This window comes from Pelodiscus sinensis, chromosome 1, assembly GCF_052426305.1.
Source record: "Pelodiscus sinensis isolate ZL-2025 chromosome 1, ASM5242630v1, whole genome shotgun sequence".
Taxonomy (NCBI): Eukaryota; Metazoa; Chordata; order Testudines; family Trionychidae; genus Pelodiscus; species Pelodiscus sinensis.
In genome coordinates, this window is record NC_143052.1 from 202,599,000 (window position 1) to 202,622,170 (window position 23,171).

Below are 23,171 nucleotides of genomic sequence, written 5' to 3' on the forward strand. Positions count from 1 at the left end.
TGTTAAAGGGAGCTTACCTGATAGCTTTTCCCTGTGTAAAACTTTTAAATGTAGAAAGACTGATTTATTTGGGGGTTTTGGCCCCATTTGGGGGTTGGTTTCCTGAGCTCTAGAACTGCATCCACCCAGTTCTAGATGAAGTGGTTCAGTGTCTGCATTGCTCATCTGTGAACTTCATTGGCGATCATTTAATGTTTTCTTTTAAGTCACTGACAAAATTTTTAAATAGCATAGAACCAAGAATTTATTCATGTAGCACGCCACTAGAAACACCCATTGGATGATGATTTGTGGTATACAGTTACATTTTGAGACATATTAGTTAGCCAAATTTTAATTTAATTAATGCAGGCCATGTCAATTTGATATTCTAGGTTTTTTAGTCAAATTGTTACGTATTATTAAATCAAATACCTTACAGAATTCTAAGTACATCACATCAACCCTATTACATTTATAAGCCCACTTTGTAATTTCATCAACAATTATATCAAGTTAGTTTGATGGGATCTAGTTTTCATAAATCCAATCTGATTTGCTTAAATTATGTTACCCTCTTTCCATTATCTTGCTCAGGATCAACATCAGGCATATAATTCCCCAGGTTATCTCATTTACCATTTGAAAAAAACTAGTACAACATTAGCTTTTTTACAGTCTTCTGGAATTTCCTCGCCGTTCCAAGGCTTGCTGAAAATTAATATTAATGTTCCAGTTATTTCCTCAGTCAGATTTTTTAAAATTCTTGGATGCAAGCTATCTGGACCTGCTGATTTAAAAATGTCCTACTGTGGTATCTTCTATTTAACACCCTCTAAATATACTAGTAGAATAGAAAGAGTACTGTCATCAATATGATTTGACAATATCATCTGTTTTCCCTCAATTATAGAAAAGAACTATTTATTGCACACTTTTGCTTTTTCTGCATTATTATCGATAATGTCACCATTTCCGTGTCATAATGGACTTTTTGCCATTGTTAGGATTCTTTTGTTCATAATATATTTTTTAAAATTTCTTATTGTCTAATGCTGTTGGCCATAGATTTCCTCTTGTATTCCTTGGCTTTCCTTGTCAATTTTCTACATACTTAATTCATTACTCTCAACTTCCCCTTTCTTTCATTACTCTTTTAATATGTGTGTGTGTGTGTGTGTGTGTGTGTGTAGATAGATAGATAGATAGATATATTTACAACTATCTTCAGTTCCCCTTTAAACCAGGTTGATTTTTTAACAATCATGGCCTTCTTTCTCAACTGTGGGATTGTGGCTTTTTGGCCATTTAATAAGGGTTGTTTTTTTAAATGATGGGAAGTTATCATTCACATTTGTTCTGGGATCAGTCCCTCTTTATTTAGTAAGGAAAGGTTTTATAGGGTATGTCTACACTACCACCCTAGTTCAAACTAGGGTGGTTAACGTAGGCAAGCGGAGTTGCAAATGAAGCCCGGAATTTGAATTTCCCGGGCTTCATTTGCATATTGCTGGGCACCGCCATTTTTAAATGTCCGCTAGTTTGGACTCCGTGCCCGCGGCTACACGCGGCACGAACTAGGTAGTTCGGATTAGGCTTCCTATTCCGAACTACTGGTACACCTCGAAATTTAAATCCCGGGCTTCATTTGCAACTTCGGTTGCCTACATTAACCACCCTAGTTCAAACTAGGGTGGTAGTGTAGACATACCCATATAGAATTGAGTTAGGAAATTGTAATCTGTGTTTAGAAATATCAAGTTTCTTTTAGTACTGGCAGTCTGAAACCTCCAAAATGTGTCACTCCAAGTGAAGATGCCCATGATCCCACAGGTTTTTCTCCTAAATTGTATATAGTTAGGTGTGTAAGGAGACAGTCATCTTGTTCCTAGTGTGATTTGTTTGTCTGTATCAGATACCAACGAGTACCCAATGTTAAGTTTTATCTGTTACAACATTTATCCATAAACATTCAGGATTATATTTGTCTAAGGGTATGTCTTCACTGCCACCCTAGTTCGAACTAGGGTGGCTAATGTAGGCATTCGAAGTTGCAAATGAGGCCCGGGATTTAAATATCCCGGGCTTCATTTGCATCTTGCCGGGCACTGCCATTTTTAAATCCCCGTTAGTACGGACTCCGTGCCCGTGGCTACACGCGGCACGGAGTAGGTAGTTCGAATTAGGCTTTCTAATTTGAACTACCGTTACTCCTTGTGGTATCAGGTGTACCGGTAGTTCGAATTAGAGAGCCTAATTCAAACTACCTACTCCGTGCCGTGCCTAATTCGAACTACCTACTCCGTGCCACATGTAGCCGTGGGCACGGAGTCCACACTAACGGGGATTTAAAAATGGCGGCGCCCGGCAAGATGTAAATGAAGCCCGGGATATTTAAATCCCGGGCTTCATTTGCAACTTCGAATGACTATATTAGCCACCTTAGTTTGAGCTAGAGTGGCAGTGTAGACTTACCCTCAGTTATCAGTGGCTTTGGAATAAATAATGCTGTTTTTGACATAAGGTAGTACTCTCCCTTCCCTTTTATCCACTTGATCCATTAATTGTTAACATTCCAATCATGCAAATCATCCCACTAGATTTTAATAATAGCAGCTAGATTTAATGTATGCTCATAAATTAGCAATTCCAGTTTCTATTGTTTGTTTCCTAGGCTTCTAGTATTAGTGTAATAGCAATTCAGGAATTTCTTCTCATGTCCTTTGGTTTCATGATTAATTTTGTTCTCAACATCTTGATTTGTTTGCTGAGTGCTCATCTCTTCCCTCTTTTTATCTTCCCCTTTCCTATTACTTTAACCCCCTCCAGCTACTGTAGACACCCTGGGTATGTCTACACTACCACCCTAGTTCGAACTAGGGTGGTAATGTAGGCAACCGGAGTTGCAAATGAAGCCCGGGATTTGAATTTCCCGGGCTTCATTTGCATAAAGCCAGGCGCCGCCATTTTTAAATGTCCGCTAGTGCGGACTCCGTGCCCGCGGCTACATGTGGCACGGAGTAGGTAGTTCGAATTAGGCTTTCTAATTCGAACTACCAGTACACCTCATTCCACAAGGAGTAACGGTAGTTCGAATTAGCCTAATTTGAACTACCTACTCCGTGCCGCGTGTAGCCGTGGGCACGGAGTCCGTACTAACGGGGATTTAAAAGTGGCAGCGCCCGGCAAGATGCAAATGAAGCCCGGGATATTTAAATCCCGGGCTTCATTTGCAACTTCGAATGACTACATTAACCACCCTAGTTCGAACTAGAGTGGTAGTGTAGACATACCCTGTGTCAGTTGGAATGTGACAGTTGATTAGAGGAAGTGGGAGTAACTGCTCTGTGGAATAACAGAGCTGCTTGTACTTCAAGCCAGGGGACAGCTCTATGCACAAGCTTTGGGGAACATGTACAAACAGCAGCATGGCTCATTACAATGCACTAGATGAAAACAAGAGCTTCATTTTTGGCCTTTTTACAGACATGACTTTGCAAATGACTTGCAACTACTAGTGAATAAGGAAGTGTCTGTGTAGGATGGAGTCACTAGATCCCCACAATCCTCCAACTGCAGGAGTGGAATTCAGTTGCTTGTTCCTTTCAACCATTGCAAGTAGTTTGCACTAATTGGAGTTATTAAGGCTATCTTTGCAAGGGAAGGAGCAAGAAGCCTTTTAAAATGAAAGTTATCACCTTCGTGAGACCAAATATCAGCTCTTTTAACAGTGGACTTGCTTCAGCTTACCAGTGTGGCTATCCTTTGTCATTCTCCTTTATTCTGACCTAATTCATGAAGTGTTCTTCTTCGAGCAGTGTCCCTGTGGGTGCTCCACTATAGGTGTCAGGAGCACTCACAGGGACAGCTGGCGCCACAGATCGGAGATCTTTTTCAGCCGTAGTCTGCTGGACTGTGCATGCGCGATGAGCATCTTGTGCTGTTTGCACCGTTTCTGGGTGCGCGGTCCGGCTCCTGCCAGTTCCTCCTAACCGTCCTCAGCCGTGGACGGAGTGAACACTCTCTCATTGGATCCTGTCAGGAATTGAGAGAAAAGTTGTTCATAGTTAATTGCTAGTTATATAGTTGTTCAGTTGTAGTAGTAGTTAGTTAGTTTGTTCATAGTTGATAGCTTTGTTTAAATAATAAATAAATAATATAGATAATGTATTTATAGATACTAGATCTGAGAAAACTTAGTCCTCTCCCTGCGTTAGAGGACAAAAGATGCTGCCTGATTGAACCATGCCGGGTTCTCCCGGCTTTAAAAAGTGCGGCACATGCCACAAACCGATGCCTGCCTCAGATGGGCACTCGCTCTGCCTACGGTGCCTTGGTGAGGGATATATTCCCCAGAAATGTCCCCACTGTTCAAAGCTCATAGCTCGAGCTAGGTGGGACAGGGAGATGAGGCTGAAAATGCTCTTGTTCAACAAAGCATTACAGCTGCTTGAGACCGATTCCTCTCACCCCCCCAGAATCGGCTGTACCAGCAGACACTGACCTGCTTTGCCCAAGTCTGGCCATGCAAAGAGGAGGCCTTCTCCCTCACGCTCCTTACCCCGATGCATATTAGCACAGGGGAAACCAGGCACTTAGGGCATGGCTTCCATTTGCCGGCCTGATAAGCACAAATATGGCCGGAGTACCTCGGCACCCGACCTGGTACCGTCCAGAGATTCGGCACTGAAAACCACTGCTGCAACTCGACCGGCACCGAGCCTTGAACCGGCGCCGACATCGGCAACACAACTGGCACCACCAAGTGTCAGCACTGAACACAGCTGGCACCGCTGCACCGCTCATTGCCAGCACCAACTTCACATACGGCTGCACAGCCAGCACCGATGCCCATGTCGACACCGGCATAGTCTCCACATGAACAGTCTCCAGCACGACTAAAGTTGTCAAAAGTCGCACAAACTGCCAACCCCATTGCCATGTCCAGAGCACACTGAGATTTCTCCGGAACCGCCTTCACTGTCTCCAGCTCGGTCATTTACTTCCAGTCATTCACCAAGACACCAGACCACAAGGTGAAGTTATTATTCACTGTCTTACACTTCCTCCCATTACCATCATCGGCACCAAAGTTCACCGGCATCTTCTACACATTCAAGGGGCAGATCGTGGTCACCCAGGTCTCCCACACTTTCCAGCTGCTATAGACACCACGATTTTCACAGGAGCAGATACTCCTCCAGACATTCGCAACCTCACGCATGGCACTATGACCATCCATGTAGACACACTTATTATAACAGATATCCCTCATACTCTCCATGACATGACACAATAAGATCACCTTCCTGTCACCAGCCTTGACCCTCAGATAACAGGACAGACTCTCCTGCCCTATCAGGAATGAGACCTCATACTCCCACTGGAATCAAGCCCCCTGTTCCATATCATTCAGAACCAGAAGGGGGCAGTTGTCGGATCATGAGAAGCCACAAAGACACTCGCCTACAGATCTGTCTTCATTGTCACCTGATGACGCTGTCTTCCCCGGTGATGTATCACCCACTGAGGACATCCGGCAATTTCAGAAGTTGTTCAAAAGAGTCGCAGATAGCCAACAGGTACAACTCTCCGAGGTCCAGCAAAAGCAACATCATCTACTTAGGAACCTGCACCCATCCCAAAGGTTAAAAGTTGCACTTCCAATCGATGATGCAATTTTAGTAATAGCAGATGACATATGGCAAACGCCGGTCAACTCCTGCTACAAATAAGAAAGCAGACAAGAAATACTTTGTCCCTGCTAAAGGCATGGAATTCCTCTTCATCCATCTACAACCAAATTCTCTTGTTGTGGATGCAGCACAGCAGAGAGCTAAAGCTCTTCAATATGGGTATGTCTACACTACCCCGCTAGTTCGAACTAGCGGGGTAATGTATGCATACCGCACTTGCTAATGAAGCCCGGGATTTGAATTTCCCAGGCTTCATTAGCATAAGCGGGGAGCCGCCATTTTTAAATCCCCGCTGCTTCGAACCCCGTGTAGCGCGGCTACACAGGGCTCGAACTAGGTAGTTCGGACTAGGGTCCTATTCCGAACTACCGTTACTCCTCGTGAAATGAGGTGTACCGGTAGTTCGGAATAGGCACCCTAGTCCGAACTACCTAGTTCGAGCCCCGTGTAGCCGCGCTACACGGGGTTCGAAGCAGCGGGGATTTAAAAATGGCGGCTCCCCGCTTATGCTAATGAAGCCCGGGAAATTCAAATCCCGGGCTTCATTAGCAAGTGCGGTATGCACACATTACCCTCCTAGTTCGAACTAGGAGGGTAGTGTAGACATACCCTATAAGAGTGCCAACAATGACAAAGACAGTAGGGCTACGTCTACACTGGCACTTTTTCCGGAGGATCGGGGCCAGTCTAGACGCTCTTTTCCGGCTTTTTTAAAAGCCGGAAAAAAGCGGCGGACATTTTTATTTAAATGCCGCGGGGGATATTTAAATCCCCCGCGGATTTCCCTACGACGACTAGTGAAATTTACATGCCCCTTCCGGAAAAGGGGCCAGTGTAGACGTAGCCAACGTGTTTGGACCTTTTTGGAAGAAAAGTTTACTCATCAACCACTTTAACTCTAACAATGACCAATTATTCTGTCCTCCTGGCCAATTACAAATTTGACAATTATTCAAAGTTAGTTCCAAGCCTAGAATACCTGCCAGACAGTAAGCATCAGGTTCTCAAGGTGGTGGTACAGGAAGGATACAAGGCTTCTCGAACAGCCCTTCATATAGCACTTGACACTGTGGATACAGCAGCATGAACCACCACTGGTCACGTGCAGAACATCATGGCTACACCAGGTGAAAGTGCCAAAAGATCTCCACTCAAAGGTGGAAAACCTGCCCTTTGACAGGCAGAGTCTCTTCGTGGAAAAGACAGACCAAGTCCTCCATTCTGTCAAGGACTCCAGGACAACACTCAGGACGTTGGGCATGTATACACCGCCATATCATCGAAAATGCTACATGCCCTACCAAAAGCAAAGACCCTTCTCATATCCAATGCCTCATTACAGACAACAAAAACACCAACAAAGCAGACAACGACAGCAGAAACAACATCCACAAATGAGAGCCTCCAATCAACAAAACACCAGGTAGCAGGTTTGATGCCTCGGTCAAGGGACTACAGACCATTCCGCTGATCGCCCACCATCGTGCCACAACCGCACATTTTTCACCATCGCCTGAGGCCTTTCCACTAATAATGGGCCTCAGTGACCACTGACCGATGGGACCTGCAGCTAATTGCTTTGGGCTTCACCATTCTCCTTATTTCACTTCCTCCTCCTACCCCTTCTTCCCCATCCCTCTTCAGGGACCCATCTCATGAGTCTCTCTTGAAACATGAGGTTACTCATCTTTTAACTATTGGAGCGGTGGAAAGGGTACCGGAAGAAATCAAAGGCAAAGGATTTCATTCCCACTATTTCCTGATCCAGAAAAAATCAGGGAGTTGGAGGCCAATCCTAGACCTTCGTCTACTAAATCAGTACCTTAGCAAACAACGCTTCAAGATGGTGAGTTTAACAACTATCATTCCACCACTAGACAGCGGTGGTTGGTTTACGTCCCTTGACCTGCAGGACGCCTACTTTCATGTGACCATTCATCTGGTTCACAGGCGCTTTCTATGTTTTGAAGTTGGTTCAGAGCACTTCCAGTAAAAGGTTCTGCCTTTCAGCCTTTCATCAGCCCCCAGGGTTTTCTCGAAGACACTGGCGGTAGTGATAGCCTACTTACGATGTGCGGGAATCATCATATTCTCTTACTTCAATGATTGTTTAATGAGAGCGCCTTCTTTCGATGAAGCACTTCATGCTGCCAACACAATAAGAGCTGTATTCGAAGCACTCAGTCTTATAATCAACATTCCAAAGTCATCCATGATACCGTAGCTATCCATAGAGTTCATAGGTGTAAATCTTGATTCTACCACAGCTCGTACATACTTACCTGCGAACAGATTCCAAACTATTCAAGGCCTTGTACAGGTTCTCTCCATCAGTCCCAGAACCCCTATACTTACCTGTCTACAACTCATGGGACACATGGCATCTACAACATACGTCGTAGCACACGCAAGATTGAACTGCAGATGCCTTCAACATTGGTTTACCTCGATATATATGCCAAACGGTCACGACGTCCACAGGAGGGTGATGGTACCTTGCCACATAAAAGAATTGTTAGTATGGGAGACCATCTTGGACAATTTGTTGGATGGAATACCATTTCACCAACCTCAACCAACTATGCAGATTACCACCGATACATCGCTGCTGGGATGGGGCGCACATTTACAAGATCATCAGATCCAAGGCTGCTGGTCGGCTCAGGAGTCCTTGCAACATATCAATTTCCTCGAGTTGAGAGCGGTGTTCAATGCCTGCAGACACTTCCACCCCCTGATTCGTGGTGGTGTTGTTCGTATCCTTACTAACAGTATGACAACGGTATATTATATAAACAGACAGGGAGGAGCTTGGTCCCGCTTCCTTTGCATGGAGGCGATGCGATTATGGAATTGGTTCAACCAACACGAAGTTGTGATTATCGCAGCGTACCTCCCTGGCGAGCAGAACGTCACAGCCAATGCCCTCAGCAGGCATTTTTTGACAAATCACGAATAGGACTTACATCCAAACATGCTCCATGTGCTTTTCCACTGCTGGGGATATCCATCTATAGACCTCTTTGTCATGCATCACAACGTGAAGTGCCCTCAATACTGCTCGAAAGCGGGAATCAGACCGAGATCGAGGGGGGAGATGCTCTCCTATGCAACTGGAGACAACACCTTCTATACGCCTTCCCCCTACTCCTCTCGTTCGCAAAGTTCTGAAGAAGATAACCATGGAAGAGGCCAGAGTAATACTGGTGGCCCCCTTTTGGCCACGTCTGACGTGGTTTCCTTACCTATGTCGATCCATCCTCCGTATCATCTTCCCAGATGTCGCAATTTGCTGACACAGAACCACAGGCGCTTGGTACACCCTCAGCCAGACCACCGCGCTTTGACTGCATGGTGCCTAGTTGGTTCCAACAAACAGAGATGAGTTGTTCCTAAGTGTTAGACACGTCCTGTTACATAGTAGAAGACTCAATACACGTAACACCTATCTCCATGAATGGCAGTGGTTCTATTCATGGTGTTCTACTTCGGACCTGGATCCCTACTCAGTTCTTATTCATCGCAATTTGGATCTGTGGCACAGGGACAAGCCCGACGCCTACAGTGGAGCACCCACAGGGACTTGCATCTCGAAGAACCATCATTACTGCACAAGATGAGTAACTTCTTCTCTCAGCTTGGCATGCTGGAATCAAAAAAATATTTGAATCAGCAAATGTTGATTTGAAGGTGTTATATGTAGTTATTGTAAGTGAATTCTCTAGATATTAAATATCTCAATGGTGGGGTAAGGGAAGAGCTGGAATATTAATACATTATTAATAATATTTGCATAAAATTAAATAATAAAATACCATGTTTAACCCACATCAAATATGCTATTTTACTTGCTTCAGAATATCAAACTAAGTTGCAATAAAAGGGTCTTTTCAAACAAAGGGTAGTACACAATGTTGTTATAAAACAGAAAAACACAGTTTAAAATATAAACATACACAGACATTTTAACTTTTGCTATCTTGAATTCTGGTTAAATGAACGTAAATAATCCCTAATGCCATCTGGAACAGCCAATTTATGAATGCATTTATATTTTATTTATCATCCCAATGTGGGCATTTAACTATACACTGGATTCCACTTTTAATGTGAAAAAAACCTGCAGTTTTGAGTAAATGGAGTTTTGATGAACACATAAATTGTGTTTTTCTTAAATTGCTAAGAAAAATTGAAATAGATTTATTTCATGTTCTTTTTATTTAAATATACCTTAGCTCTGTCCCACAAATTAAATATTTATCCTTTATTTACCTATACATTGAATTGTTTTCTTTTCTAAAAGAATAGTTAATATGTTTCTTTATTTTATTAAATACCGAGATAATTAAATACCAAGATACGGCTGTAATCTATCGATGCTGTTTGCAAAAAAACTTGCTAAAAAGAATAACAGCTATTATGTGATCATATTTCACAGAAAATAAGTAGAATAGTTTTAAATAACAATTTTACAATAAAGGTAACTACAAATAACTGTTATTACATGAATAGCTTAGATATACCTAAAATTTAAAAAAAAAGCATTTTGGACAATTGGGGTTTGAAAATTTGAGTTTAACTGTGTTCATATAAATACCAGTGTTGTCTTCAAGTCGTCATTGTCAAGTCCAAGTCAAGTCTCAAGTCACTACAGTTCAAGTCTCAAGTTACTACAGTTCAAGTCTCAAGTCGAGTCTCAAGTCCGTACAGTCACTTTCGAGTCAAGTCCCAAGTCGAGTCTCAAGGCTTAATTAAAAAATGTCAAGTCACTTTTGTATAAGCCATCAATATCGATAAATAACAATAATCACTATCTGTTTTCATTTATTAACATGAATCCGAATCATACTTGTCGTACTTGCTAACTACTAGTAGTAGTGTTTAGTTTTTGACTACGCAGCTAAAAGGTAACAAACTGCACACTTTATGTATTTATACAAACATATTCATAGCAGCCTTGAGCAACAGCTATGTAAAACTAGGTGCACAAAATGAAATTAGAAATAAAAAAAGTCTTCATTCGTGAACAAAGTTAGAATTCAGTATTACATTTGTGATATATTCTCTTTTCCACCACATTATCACCCAGTCTGGTACGATGTGGGTGCATTACAATCCCTCCTTGGCTAAACACCCTTTCAATTGCTGCACTACTGGCAGGAACCATAAACATACTCATATCAGCCTTGTGCAACAATGGAAGGCTTTCCAGAAAGACATCACATCAATTCCGGACTAAAATGAAAGTGATGATTTTCTGCTTCTAGTCCCCAAACAACTGCATAGTTCAAAAAGGACCTCAACTGTAAGGCTGCCTATTATCCTCTCTTAAGGTTGTGGTTTGGAATATCAGGGGGTATGTCTACACTACCCCGCTAGTTCGAACTAGCTAGTCCGTGCCGTGTGTGGCCGCGCGGCACGGGGTCCGAACTAGTCGGCATTTAAAAATGGCGCCGGCCGGCTTCATGCAAATGAAGCCCAGGAAATTCAAATCCCGGGCTTCATTTGCAACTGCAGATGACTACATTACCCCCGCTAGTTCGAACAAGCGGGGTAGTGTAGACATACCCAGAAAGACTTGAAAATCTGCAGTTAATTCTCATTCAATTAAAGGATAAGACAACATTGGATTTACGCATCAAATGATTAATCTTTTCCCCACAGGTTACAGAGTTATTGTCTTTCAGTAACTTCCTCACTTATTCTCCCTGTATGGAGTGCTGCTACATAGATACCAAGCATTTCAGACTGATAGAACAAATATTTCAGAAATGGTAATTATAACGACCCTTCCTGATATTAATAGTATGTTTATTTTTATTACTCTCATTTTCATTCTTTTCTGTTTTTGAACAATATGCAAACTTCATCTGAGGAAGTGGTTGGTTTTTATAACCATTTCTCCTATATGTGTGCTTTGTGACCCTGAACAAACATCTTAATGTATATAATCTTTATTTTCCTTCTCTATAAAATTGGTATAATAATATCTACCTTTCTAAAACACTGGCATTTTTATAAATTTTTGGGGGGTAGGGGCCTTCGTATTGTTGTGTGTGTGTACAAGTGCCTAACACAATGATTCTTGATTGGTGGCTTCTAAATGCTACAGCAGTATAAATAATTTAAGACAGAATATAATTGACCCGAAGTATATAATTGACCCAAAGCATTCCCAGCCATTGTATCTAATATGTAGTTACAAATATTAACTTTCTCATAAAGATACTGGCCAAAGTAATAACAAGAAATTATTTTTATCAAAATCTTAAATAACTGAATTTTGGTCTAGAATAACACTATAATTCTGTTCCCATCCTGATTGCTCTTGGGGATATAATACAAGATTTTAAAAAATTGCTAATGGAAGCTGTGAGAGTCCAGTAGTGTGTAAGATACTGAGTGAATCAAGTGCTTTAAAAAACTTTATTCTGAATGTGAGTCATTATTGTAGTTGCAAGCATCTGAGCAGTGCAAACAGTTTACTGAATAGAACAAAAAAATGTCTTAAGTGATGGCTGCAGTATGTTTATGGTTGTCAAGGTTTCTGATAAAGGAGATAATTTTGTTGTGAGCATTGTTCGGAAATTAGGCCTTTGAAGGCATGAATAGCTGAAAGAGACAGTTAGAAGTACTTGTAAAGATAAATGAGTAGGAGCAATTCATTGATGACAGATGGCTGGTATTTGAATCTGTGGGAGACATAGCAGAAGTTGATGAGCTTATTAGTGAGTTCCATAGTAATTGCATTGGGGCATGCAAGTGCATGGCCTCTGGGCAGCCCAGCAAGTGTTTCTTCACCTCAGTTTCCATTTTGATTCCTCACATAGTAACTCAGAACAGCCTTTGAAGCATATATGTTGCTCTCTTTACACAGTTAATTTATTACCAAAGGCCCCACTACCGTAAATCAGGCTCTCCCAGCACAATCCAAACATTACATTTATCTCAACAGTCCAAATCTGGCTCTGGTGTCTCGTACTTACACCTCTGCTCAGCTCTCAGGTACGACTTTGACCTCCTTCACCATTCTTCAGTAGTTAGGGTGTTACTCTGCCCTGTGTCATTCATGGGAATGGTTCTACCTCTTGCCTAGATACATAAGTTGGGCTCAGCCCACCATTGTTCCCCTATCTTCAAACCTTTCTGGTATTCCAGCTTCAGGTCACCAGCTCCGAGACCTGCAGCCATCTCGCTTTGCTGATCTTAGTCTGCAAGTCCTCTCTGACCTGGCTTTCTTGCCTGGGGCCAGTTACAGCCTGCTGACTTCAATGTTCCTGCCTTCTACTTTCACTTGTCTGACCTGGCTCCACTGTTCAACCAGGGAATTTTCACCACTCCTTGTTTCAGTGTGTGCCTTCACTGAAGCTGTCAGCTGTGTTCTGCTCTTCCTCTGAGCTTTTCTGGCTCTAAGGTTTATGGGTTCTCTTCCTTTTTAAACTCTGAGCCTGAACTTTCTATGCACTCTTTTAAGATGCTGGGCACTGGGTTCTGAACTCCCCTGTCTGGATTTTGAATTCTCCTTTATAGCTCCTCAGGCAGCCTCAACTTCCTCATTACACCCATTACACTGAACTGGAATGGGGGAGTTGAGCCCAGTTTTGTTTAGATCAGACTGATGGAAGATTGAGGAAATACCAATTTCAGATGGCATTTGGGGGCCTGTTTCACTGGCCACTGAAGCAAGTGGCAAATCTTAAGTGGTAGATCTGGATAATCAGGTGAAAGAAAGACAGACAGACACTGGGATGAAGTTAAGGATACAACATTATTAATTTAGTGCTGCCACCCAATTTTATGTGCTCACTCTTTCTCGTATATAAGCAGTTATTTGGGCCCCGTGCAGGATACAAGACTTATACCATATAACTAGGTGTAATCAATAACTCTTCAGCCAGGTCCCTACAACTCAACATACTTAGCATCTTCTCACCCTAACCCCTTTGAGGAGTGTGGAGTGTATCATAGTGGATCTCAGACTGGGATACTTCAGGTCTCTTTCTCCCTACCGGTAATCAGTCCTACCAGTCATACCCTCAGTCTCATTTATCTGTGGGAGCTGGCCCTTTAGCCTTTATTCTCACTGGACACAAGTATCAACTAATTAAATATGCTTATACTGCTTCCTGTATTTAAAATTCCTAATTTTACTGTTTTAATATAAATTGTGCACACATGCAGCTGCAAAGAAGGTGGAAAATCCACTGGATCCCTGCCAATTTGGTCTAATGGGAAAAAATATATCAAGAGAGGCAATTGGTCAGATCTCTGGCATCCTGGAAAGGCAGGTCAGTGTACCTCAAATACAAGGAAGGAGGGCAGGATGTCAGTGATGGCAAGATCGGGCTCTAGTCACCTGCAAAAGCTTTAATTTGAGGGGACTTGTGAGAGCCAAACAGATCCTTTCCAGCTGTCCAAAGCACAGTCCTGTGTGTATGCTGAAACACAAATTTAGGCACAGCACTGGCATGTCAAAGGACTGGTCCACATTATGAGCTAAGGTCGACATACACTCATTACAAATTTGACCTAATGCCGAGTATCTACAAAAGATTTGATATTAAGTTGAAGGTCCTTTAACTGATACAAAGATAGAAAAGATGAACCAATATTTATATAAAATACAAAACTATTACAGTATTTAACTTTGAAGTCATACAGTTGAAATCACAAATTGGTAAAGAAGTCTAAAAAGATTAAAATAGTGATTTTAGTCTGTCCATGTTTCACATCCTCTGATTTTATAGTATGTATTCTACAACATAAATGAAAGAAACTACACCTTTAATCAGAAAACAAGAATAAAAATTACTACCCTCCTTTTGGAACTTTGCTTTTACATGTTTTACAGTGTTTCATTTTGACTCTGCAATTTCTTTGTATTTAATTTCCTAATGTGCTCAGTTGTAATGGGGAGAAAAAGAAAAAAGCTCAAATTATTTGACTTGCACAATTTTAAAAATATCACCTTGTAAGTTCCTTCATTCATATCTGGCAGAAGTATGAGACAAGAGACCTTAGGGGAAAATGAGGGAAAGAGGATCAAGAAAAGACAGACAAAGAAGAAAATTTCAATATTATATGGATTTTAACACTGCAGGAGCATATTTTGTGTAACCAGTTAGATGTATATATGTCCAGGGAGAAGTCTGATTATAATTGAATTAGCAGGCAGTTGGTTAAACCAAGGCATTACAGGGACAGTTAAATTGTAGACAGAAGGAGAATAAAGAATACCAGAGTCATGAGAATGATGGTTTGTTTTTGTTTTGTAAGTCAAGCAACTGGTAATAACATGCAGCAGAAACATCATAAAATGAAACAGAAACAAGAAAGAACAATTAGAGGAGCATAAATAGAAATGACAAAGTATAGCATTCATTCCATAACAATAAAGGGATTTAGAAAGATAAGGAAGATACATGATTAACTAGATAAACCAATCACTACTTTGAAATGCCTATGAAGAGCCTCAATTTAGAGATGATGAAATAGCAGGGTGATTTTTTTCCCCAAGCTTTCTACAATAGTATTATATGATAATCTCCACAAAATTGAATACTCAGTTTTCCAATAATAAAGGAGCATCATTACATAGTGTACAAATAACACAGTTGTTTATAAGAAGGTTTTAAAGAAAGTATCATCTCATGAGATGTCAGTAACTTCTGTAAATTTAACTGAAAGGGAATGAGCCTTTCACTGAGGCTTTAAATTGTTATTTAGATTTGGGAGAAATTAATAAACTTTGAATAGTAACAAATATATTTCAGTTATTTTAAGAAAGTCAGAAGTCATCAGAAAAGTATATATAAATGATTTTAATATAAAATGTGGGGCAAGTTACTGAAATTGTTTAAATGAATATGGTCTGAAAGTCCATGAAAAAACTACAATTCAATTAAACACAGATTCAGGAAGGGAAGACTTTAAAGGTAAACAGAGGTTTTTTTTAAAAGTGTATATGTATGTATATACACATTTTACTGTATATTTCCATCTACAAAGTTATAAAGAAATAAACCCCTTACTAAGTATCTACATCACTAAAGGTCATGTTTTCCTTGGACCTAGTACAGGTTACAGTGGGAAAGGCACCAAACTGGTTCCTTTCCCTTATGTAAGAGCAAGATGCTAATTGTCCTACACAAGGGTGCACCATTCCAGTGCCCTTGGGGAATACAAGTTACACTGAAAGTGATGGGCAAAGAAAGGAATGTATGGCTACCCTATAAATCTCCTCTCATTGGCCAAGGAAGACAGAGGAATAGTCTCCACCATCCTAAACGTTAGTGCAGCATGCATTCTTGCCCTTTGCACTGTGGGGCTTTGGGAGGAATTGTGTCTATTGAAGTATATCATTGAAAATATTTCCTTAACAAAAGATTTATTTAAATATATCATCAGTTTTCAAAACAGTTCTAAAGTTTGGCTCCTAAATCCATTATTTAGACACCTCTAAATAAAAGTAGCCTTACATTTGAAGTTGTTGAATATCTTTTGGTCCTGTGGGGTTAGTGGCACAGTGCCAGGTACATTGAATACATACATAATGTTTGCAATCTCTAATTCTGTATTTGCTCAATACAAGAGGAAAGATTATGTTACTATTCAAAACTACTGGAAAAGATATATTTTTCATTTTCTTTGGAAGCAGAGTTAGATTTGATTTTTTGTGTGTGCAATCTGTCTTCTTAGGTGACTTCAGATCTTTCAATGGTGGCTGGTGCTCCAAACCTTACTGTAGAAGCTGATGACACAGCTGCTTACACTCTGAATGTATCTGCATGGAAACGAGGAGTATTTAAAGGTAAAAAAAATCACTTTGTATATGATCGTTTTCATAACAATAATTAACAAGTACATATCTATAAACTACATATCTTTCCACAAACCCTACTCAAGTTTCTTTAACTTGCATAATCTAAAAATGTCCATATCCTGTCTTTACTGCTTACTGTGTTCTGTGCTAAAGAATACACTTTCCTCAGCCTGTGTACCTTGCTGAATGAGACAAGGGTTTCTACAGAGCCCTCTTCATTGTATATATGTCACTGACTACTTTATGTGCAGGGAACACTGTAATAGAAAAGTTTATGTTTCAGGAGCTTGGCATTTCACCATGTAAAGCTAATTCATTGCTTCGTAGTACATATTTAACCTAAATTAGTCACTTGTATTCCAGTGGAATAATCTTTCAGAATGTTTATCTGTAATTATTAAAAATAATGATAGTATTCAACTTGTGTGCATGTGTATGTGTGGTTTGAAAAGTCTATTACTTGGCCAGATTGAAAAAACTCCTATTATTTAAGGAGATGTGGCTATTTCTGCTATCAGGAAGGGTCCCACCTTTGCTGACTTCTGAAAAAAAACCATGTCTGTTGAGAATTGCACAAGAGCCATCTTGTAACACTAACTGGTCATCATCACGAGTTACACAGTAGGGAAAGGTTTGTCCACCTCTGTTTCTTCTTCCCTACAGTTACAAAGAGAAAGAACCTCAGCCACTAGTCAGGCTAGTATCTAGCCTGGCTAGTCAGGTTCCTAGTTAGCATTTTTTATTTATCAAATATGTAAATATGCGGTTAGGTTTCTTGTTCTTTTAAGATAACTATTTTCTTCTAAATTTAAATATATTGCTCCAGTGTGTGTCAGTACTAGCACTATTCAATAAAAATTGGAAAACGGCTAGCACTCACCTGGAATCAGACTCTCAATTCACACTTCAAACTGTAAAATTCAAACAGTCAGGCACACACACACACTCACACCACAGCTAGTACTCTCACCGGGTAGCCTCTTCGGTGGTGGGGTCGCTTTGCTCTCCCTCTTCAACTCCCCTGTCTGCAGTCCCCTGTCTGCTTCGCTATTCGATATTATGACTATCCCTACAAAATCAGGACTTCTGGGCACTCTATACTACTACCTTAACTCTGAGATAAATACATATTATTTTTTTAAGAACTAAGGGTATGTCTACACTACAAAGTTAATTTGAACTAACAGCCGTTAGTTCGAATTAACTTTGATAGGCGCTACACATACAAACTGCTAGTTTGAACTTAATTCGAACTAGCGGAGCGCTTAATTCGAACTAGGTAAACCTCATTCGACGAGGACTAACGCCTAGTTCGAATTAAGTAGTTTGAAATAAGGGCTGTGTAGCCACTTAATTCGAACTAGTGGGAGTCTAGCCCTTCCCAGTTTGCCCTGGTGGCCACTCTGGGCCAAACCAGTGAAACTCTTCTGCCCCCCTCCCGGCTCCGGAGCCCTTAAAGGGGCACGGTCTGGCTACGATGCTTGTGCCAGGTGCATGCCTGCAAGCACCTAGCCAGCAGACCCCGCACCTGGCACGGCACGAGCCAGCCACCCACTGCCACCCAGCCCTCCGCCTCTTCCCGGGACCAGGCTGGCAGCTCCCAGGAGCCTGCCCGGGGCTACAAGAGGCAGGCGCCCGCCTGGTCTAGTGCGGAGATCGTGGACCTCATTGAGGTTTGGGGGGAGGCCTCCAACGTCCACGACCTCTGCACTAGACACAGGAAAATGGCAGTCTAGGGCAGGATAGCTGCCAGCCTGGCCACCAAAGGCCGCATGTGAACCCAAGAGCAAGTTTGCATGAAAATCAAGGTGGTCCAGTGAGACCCCCGAGCTCTGAGCTTAGAACATAAGAACATAAGAACGGCCGTACTGGGTCAGACCAAAGGTCCATCTAGCCCAGTAGCCTGTCTGCCGACAGCGGCCAACACCAGCTACCCCAGAGGGGATGGACCGAAGACAATGACCAGCTATTTGTCTCGTGCCATCCATCTCCAGCCTTCCACAAACAGAGGCCAGGGACACCGTTCCTACCCCCTGGCTAATAGCACTCCATGGACCCAACCTCCATGAATTTATCTAACTTCTCTTTAAACTCTGTTATAGTTCTAGCCTTCACAGCCTCCTGTGGCAAGGAGTTCTACAGGTTGACTATTTGCTTTGTGAAGAAGAACTTTCTTTTATTAAAGCGACGAGGAGTCCTGTGGCACCTTATAGACTAACTGAAGTGTAGGAGCATAAGCTTTCGTGGGCAAAGACCCACTTCCTCAGGTGCATCTGACGAAGTGGGTCTTTGCCCACGAAAGCTTATGCTCCTACACTTCAGTTAGTCTATAAGGTGCCACAGGACTCCTCGTCGCTTTTGCAGATTCAGACTAACACGGCTACCCCTCTGATACTTTCTTTTATTAGTTTGAAGCCTGCTACCCATTCATTTCATTTGGTGTCCTCTAGACCTTTTATTATGGGAACTAATGAAGAACTTTTCTTTATGCACCCTCTCCACACCACTCATGATTTTATAGACCTCTATCATATTCCCCCTCAGTTTCCTCTTTTCTAAGCTGAAAAGTCCCAGTCTTTTTAGCCTCTCTTCATATGGGACCTGTTCCAAACCCCTAATCATTTTAGTTGCCCTTTTCTGAACCCTTTCCAAGGCCAAAACATCTCTTTTGAGGTGAGGAGACCACATCTGTACAAAGTACTGAAGATAAGGCATACCATAGTTTTATACTTCCCCTCCTTCTTCCCCTGGCTTCCCCCTTCCAGTCCTTCCTCCCAGGTTTCCCCCTCCCCTCTCTCACCCTCTCTCTTCCCCTCTCCCACCTCCTTTTCCCAGTCTCCCCAGAGATTAATCCCCCCCAGTTTTGTTAAATAAAGAGAGTTTCTATTTTTGAACACACGTGTCCTTTATTTTTTACATCAGGAAGGGGGGCTAGGGAGGGGTAAGTGGAAGGAGGTGAGGGAGAAATGGGGTACGAGCCCCCGATGGGGAGGACTGGGGTGGCTCTGCAGGCTCCTCGGGGTGGAAGCTCTCCTGCAGGGTCTCCTGGATCCTGACAGTCCCCGATTGACCCCCCCCCCCCAGATGGCAGCCTGTGGCAAGTGCAGCCAGGCTGATGGCCGAGCGCTGTGATGTGCTGAGTGCGAGCACTCAGGGCACTCCAAGACAGGAGTGCTTTGCTGTCCCTCATTGAGGTAGACAAGCAAGCGGGGAACCCTGAGAACTGTCTGTCCGGGGTGGGGGTCAGGTCCCTTTAAGCACAGCCCTCGGCTAGCCTGAGGCAGGAGCTCCACGCTCTAAGTCCTAACCAGATGCCATGCCGGCACCTGTTCTGGCCAGCCTTAACCTCGGTTCAGGGTCCACTCAATGTGGACATACTAGTTCGAATTAGCAAAATGCTAATTCGAATTAGTTTTTAGGTCTAGATGCACTAGTTCGAATTAACTAATTCGCATTAAGTTAGTTCGAATTAGTGCTGCAGTATAGACATACCATAAGATACTCTACCGACAACACCATTAAAAAGCACACAAGGAATTTAATAATTCTAGGTTCTAGGCACTAGGATAATGTGTTGAAAATAATGTGTAAGGCTACACACTGAATGAAAAGGATAAAAATAAATACTGAACAACTGCTCACTGAATGGTACTGTTGATCTTCTAGAAAACACATACAGGCAGTCCCCGGGTTACGTACAAGATAGGGACTGTAGGTTTGTTCTTAAGTTGAATCTGTATGTAAGTCGGAACTGGCATCAGCCGCTGAATCTGGACACCAGTTCTGACTTACATACAGATTCAACTTAAGAACCCCAGGCGTCCCCAAGTCAGCTGCTGCTGAAACTGATCAGCAGCTGATTCCAGGAAGCCCGGGGCAGAGCAACTCTGCCTCGGGCTTCCTGTAGTCAGCCGCTGGTCAGTTTCAGCAGCGGCTAACTTGGGGACGCCTGGGGCAGAGCAGCTCGGGTGCTGCTGGGTTGGTCCAGTAGCGCGGCCGCTCCTCGGCGCTACTGGACCAACCCAGCAGCACCCAAGCTGCTCTGCCCCAGGCGTCCTGATTCAGCCGCTGCTGAATCTGACCAGCAGTGGCTGAATCAGGACACCTGGGGCAGAACAGCTGGGGTGCTGCCCGGTTGGTCCAGTAGCGCCCAGAGCGGCGCTACGGGACCAACTGGCAGCGCCCCAGCTGCTGTACCACAGGTGTCCGGAGCAAAGCCATGGAGCACAGGGGCAGTGGGACAGCCCAGACGCGTCTGGGCTGTCCGCTGCCCGCGTGCTCCGCTGCTTTGCTCTGCTTTGCCCCCCCCCGTCCCCCTGGTCTGCAGACCAGGGGGATGGGGGGGGGCAAAGCAGAGCCAAGCCGCAGAGGACGCGGCCAGCTGACAGCTGTCAGCTGACCGCGCGCTCCGCGGCTTGGCTCTGCTTTGCCCCCCCCCCGTCCCCCTGGTCTGCAGACCGGGGGGGGGGGGGGCAAAGCAGAGCCAAGCCGCGGAGCGCCCGGCCAGCTGACAGCCCAGACGCGTCTGGGCTGTCAGCTGACCGCGCGCTCTGCGGCTTGGCTCTGCTTGGCTCTGCTTTGCCCCCCCCCCGTCCCCCTGGTCTACAGACCGGGGGGGGGGGGGCAAAGCAGAGCCAAGCCGCGGAGCGCCCGGCCAGCTGACAGCCCAGACGCGTCTGGGCTGTCAGCTGATCGCGCGCTCCGCGGCTTGGCTCTGCCTTGCCTCCCCCTCCCCTCCCCCTGGTCTGCAGACCAGGGGGACGGGGGGGGGGCAAAGCAGAGCCAAGCCTCGGAGCGCGTGGGCAGCGGACAACCCTGTCCGCTGCCCTCGTGTTCCGCCGCTTTGCTTCCTCTCCCTGGTCTGCTGGAGACCAGGGAGAGGAACCGCCCCGTTCGTAACTGCGGATCCGACATAAGTCGGATCCACGTAACTCGGGGACTGCCTGTACTGTATAATTAAAAGTTTTATCCTAATGCATTTGCACAAGCAGCCTTAATTCTTGTATTTTGTAACCTTACGGAGCTTGACTTTTTGCAACCTTACTAGTCTTTTAATATATTTTTATGTAATTTTAAAATGCATTTTGCAGTGTATAGTTGATATGAAGTGCTTCTTATTAAATAAATTGCTGTTTTGAGCAAAGGGAGTTCAAAAAGAGTTTCACTAAATTACATTTGTGTTTTCCAGGTTCCTATTTTAATATTATTGTGCTGACAAGGGACACAGTTTTAAAGTCAGTCCTTTCAGTCTTTGCTATTTCTTAAAAGATCTTTAGAAACATACTAAGACTGTGGGAAGATTATAAACTCTAGTTAATTTTTTAGTCATAGATTTGCCTTAATGGAGAAATAAAATTTAAAAAGCAGTTCCTCCTACATTGTTCTGGCTCCACACAGAAGTCTCCTATAATCCATTCCTAAGAAATAGGTTTAAATTCATTTAGATTTTATAAAGTGATTTCCAAATATTCTTTTCTAAAGTATTAGAATAGTTATAGGTGTATTGCACAGAATGAGGAACGGTGTTTTTTTAAAGTTCCTTTTAAAAGTGTGTGTGTTTTTTAAAAACAGCCTCAAAGGCCCAAAAAAGCCCTAATATTTGAAAATACAAAGATACTGGCATTTGATTTGCTCAACTTTTCCCATGATTAGGCTGGTGGGGAAAAAAATAGAGGTTATTGCTGCTCCAGAATGGCCTGGGACAAACATTTTTTCTTACTGCTTGGCACAGCAATTTGAGTATAGACTGCAGTTCATCGCACCCCAAAGTGTTGTGTGAATAGACATTCATCAATTATTACATTTCCTTTAGTGCAAACTGGGTTCCCCTTAGTAAATACTGCAAGCAACTTAATTCTATCTCGCATTGTGCACACTATTTCAACTTACTGGTGAAGGAGTTCTGTGAAAGCACTTTACAAAGACCAAAGTCCAGTGTCATCTAGTCTTTCACTATTCCTTGTTCTCACCACCTTTAGTTGCACATCAACTTCCTTGACACCAGCTGCAGTAGAATATTGGTCTAGAATTCTATACCTCACTCTTTGGATGAGCTTGATGAGCATCACATACCATGTTGCATTTCTGACTGAGCCTATATGTACACTTCTATAGGGATTGATGCTCTGAAATTGATCCACCAGTCATAAATTTAGCAGCTTTAGAGAAAACCTGCGAAATTGACTGCAGGTTGCTCTCCAGTTGACCCTGTTACTCTACCATGGATGAGAAAAGGGTAGTTGATGGGAGAGTTTCTCCCATTGACCATCCTGCAGTGTAGACCCTGTGGTAATTCAACTTGAGATATTTTGACTCCAGCTACATTACACATGTAGCTGGAGTTGTGTACTTTAAGTCAACTTTCTGCTATAGTGTAGATGTAGCCTAAGTGGGATTGTGGACTGTATGTTTGACACCGCTATGCTGTAGTCATCAACATATGTAACTGCTTCTCCAAAGGAAATATAGAGCAATTTGCCTTCATTAAAACAAACACCTGCTGTAGCCCAATAAACAAATGTTACAACACATGCCTATTAATAGCAAAAGAGAAGAAAAACATATGGAGGAGGAGAGGACATGGAGAGATTATTTGAACATTAAAAACAAATTGTGCTCCATGTGGAATTCTGCCATTGATTATCTTTATGTACCAAATACATGCTGCTTTTCTT

At 42.9% G+C, this 23,171-nt stretch overlaps 1 protein-coding gene across 1 annotated transcript in view; it reads left to right on the plus strand.

Annotated features, from left to right (window-relative positions):
• The window catches only part of CFAP47 (cilia and flagella associated protein 47), a 651,639-nt gene that overhangs the window by 405,616 nt on the left and 222,852 nt on the right, over nucleotides 1–23,171 (plus strand). The window contains exon 49 of the mRNA XM_075913261.2: nucleotides 16,374–16,485. Within this exon, the coding sequence (XP_075769376.2) occupies nucleotides 16,374–16,485 (112 nt within the window). The remainder of the gene's footprint in view (nucleotides 1–16,373; nucleotides 16,486–23,171) is intronic.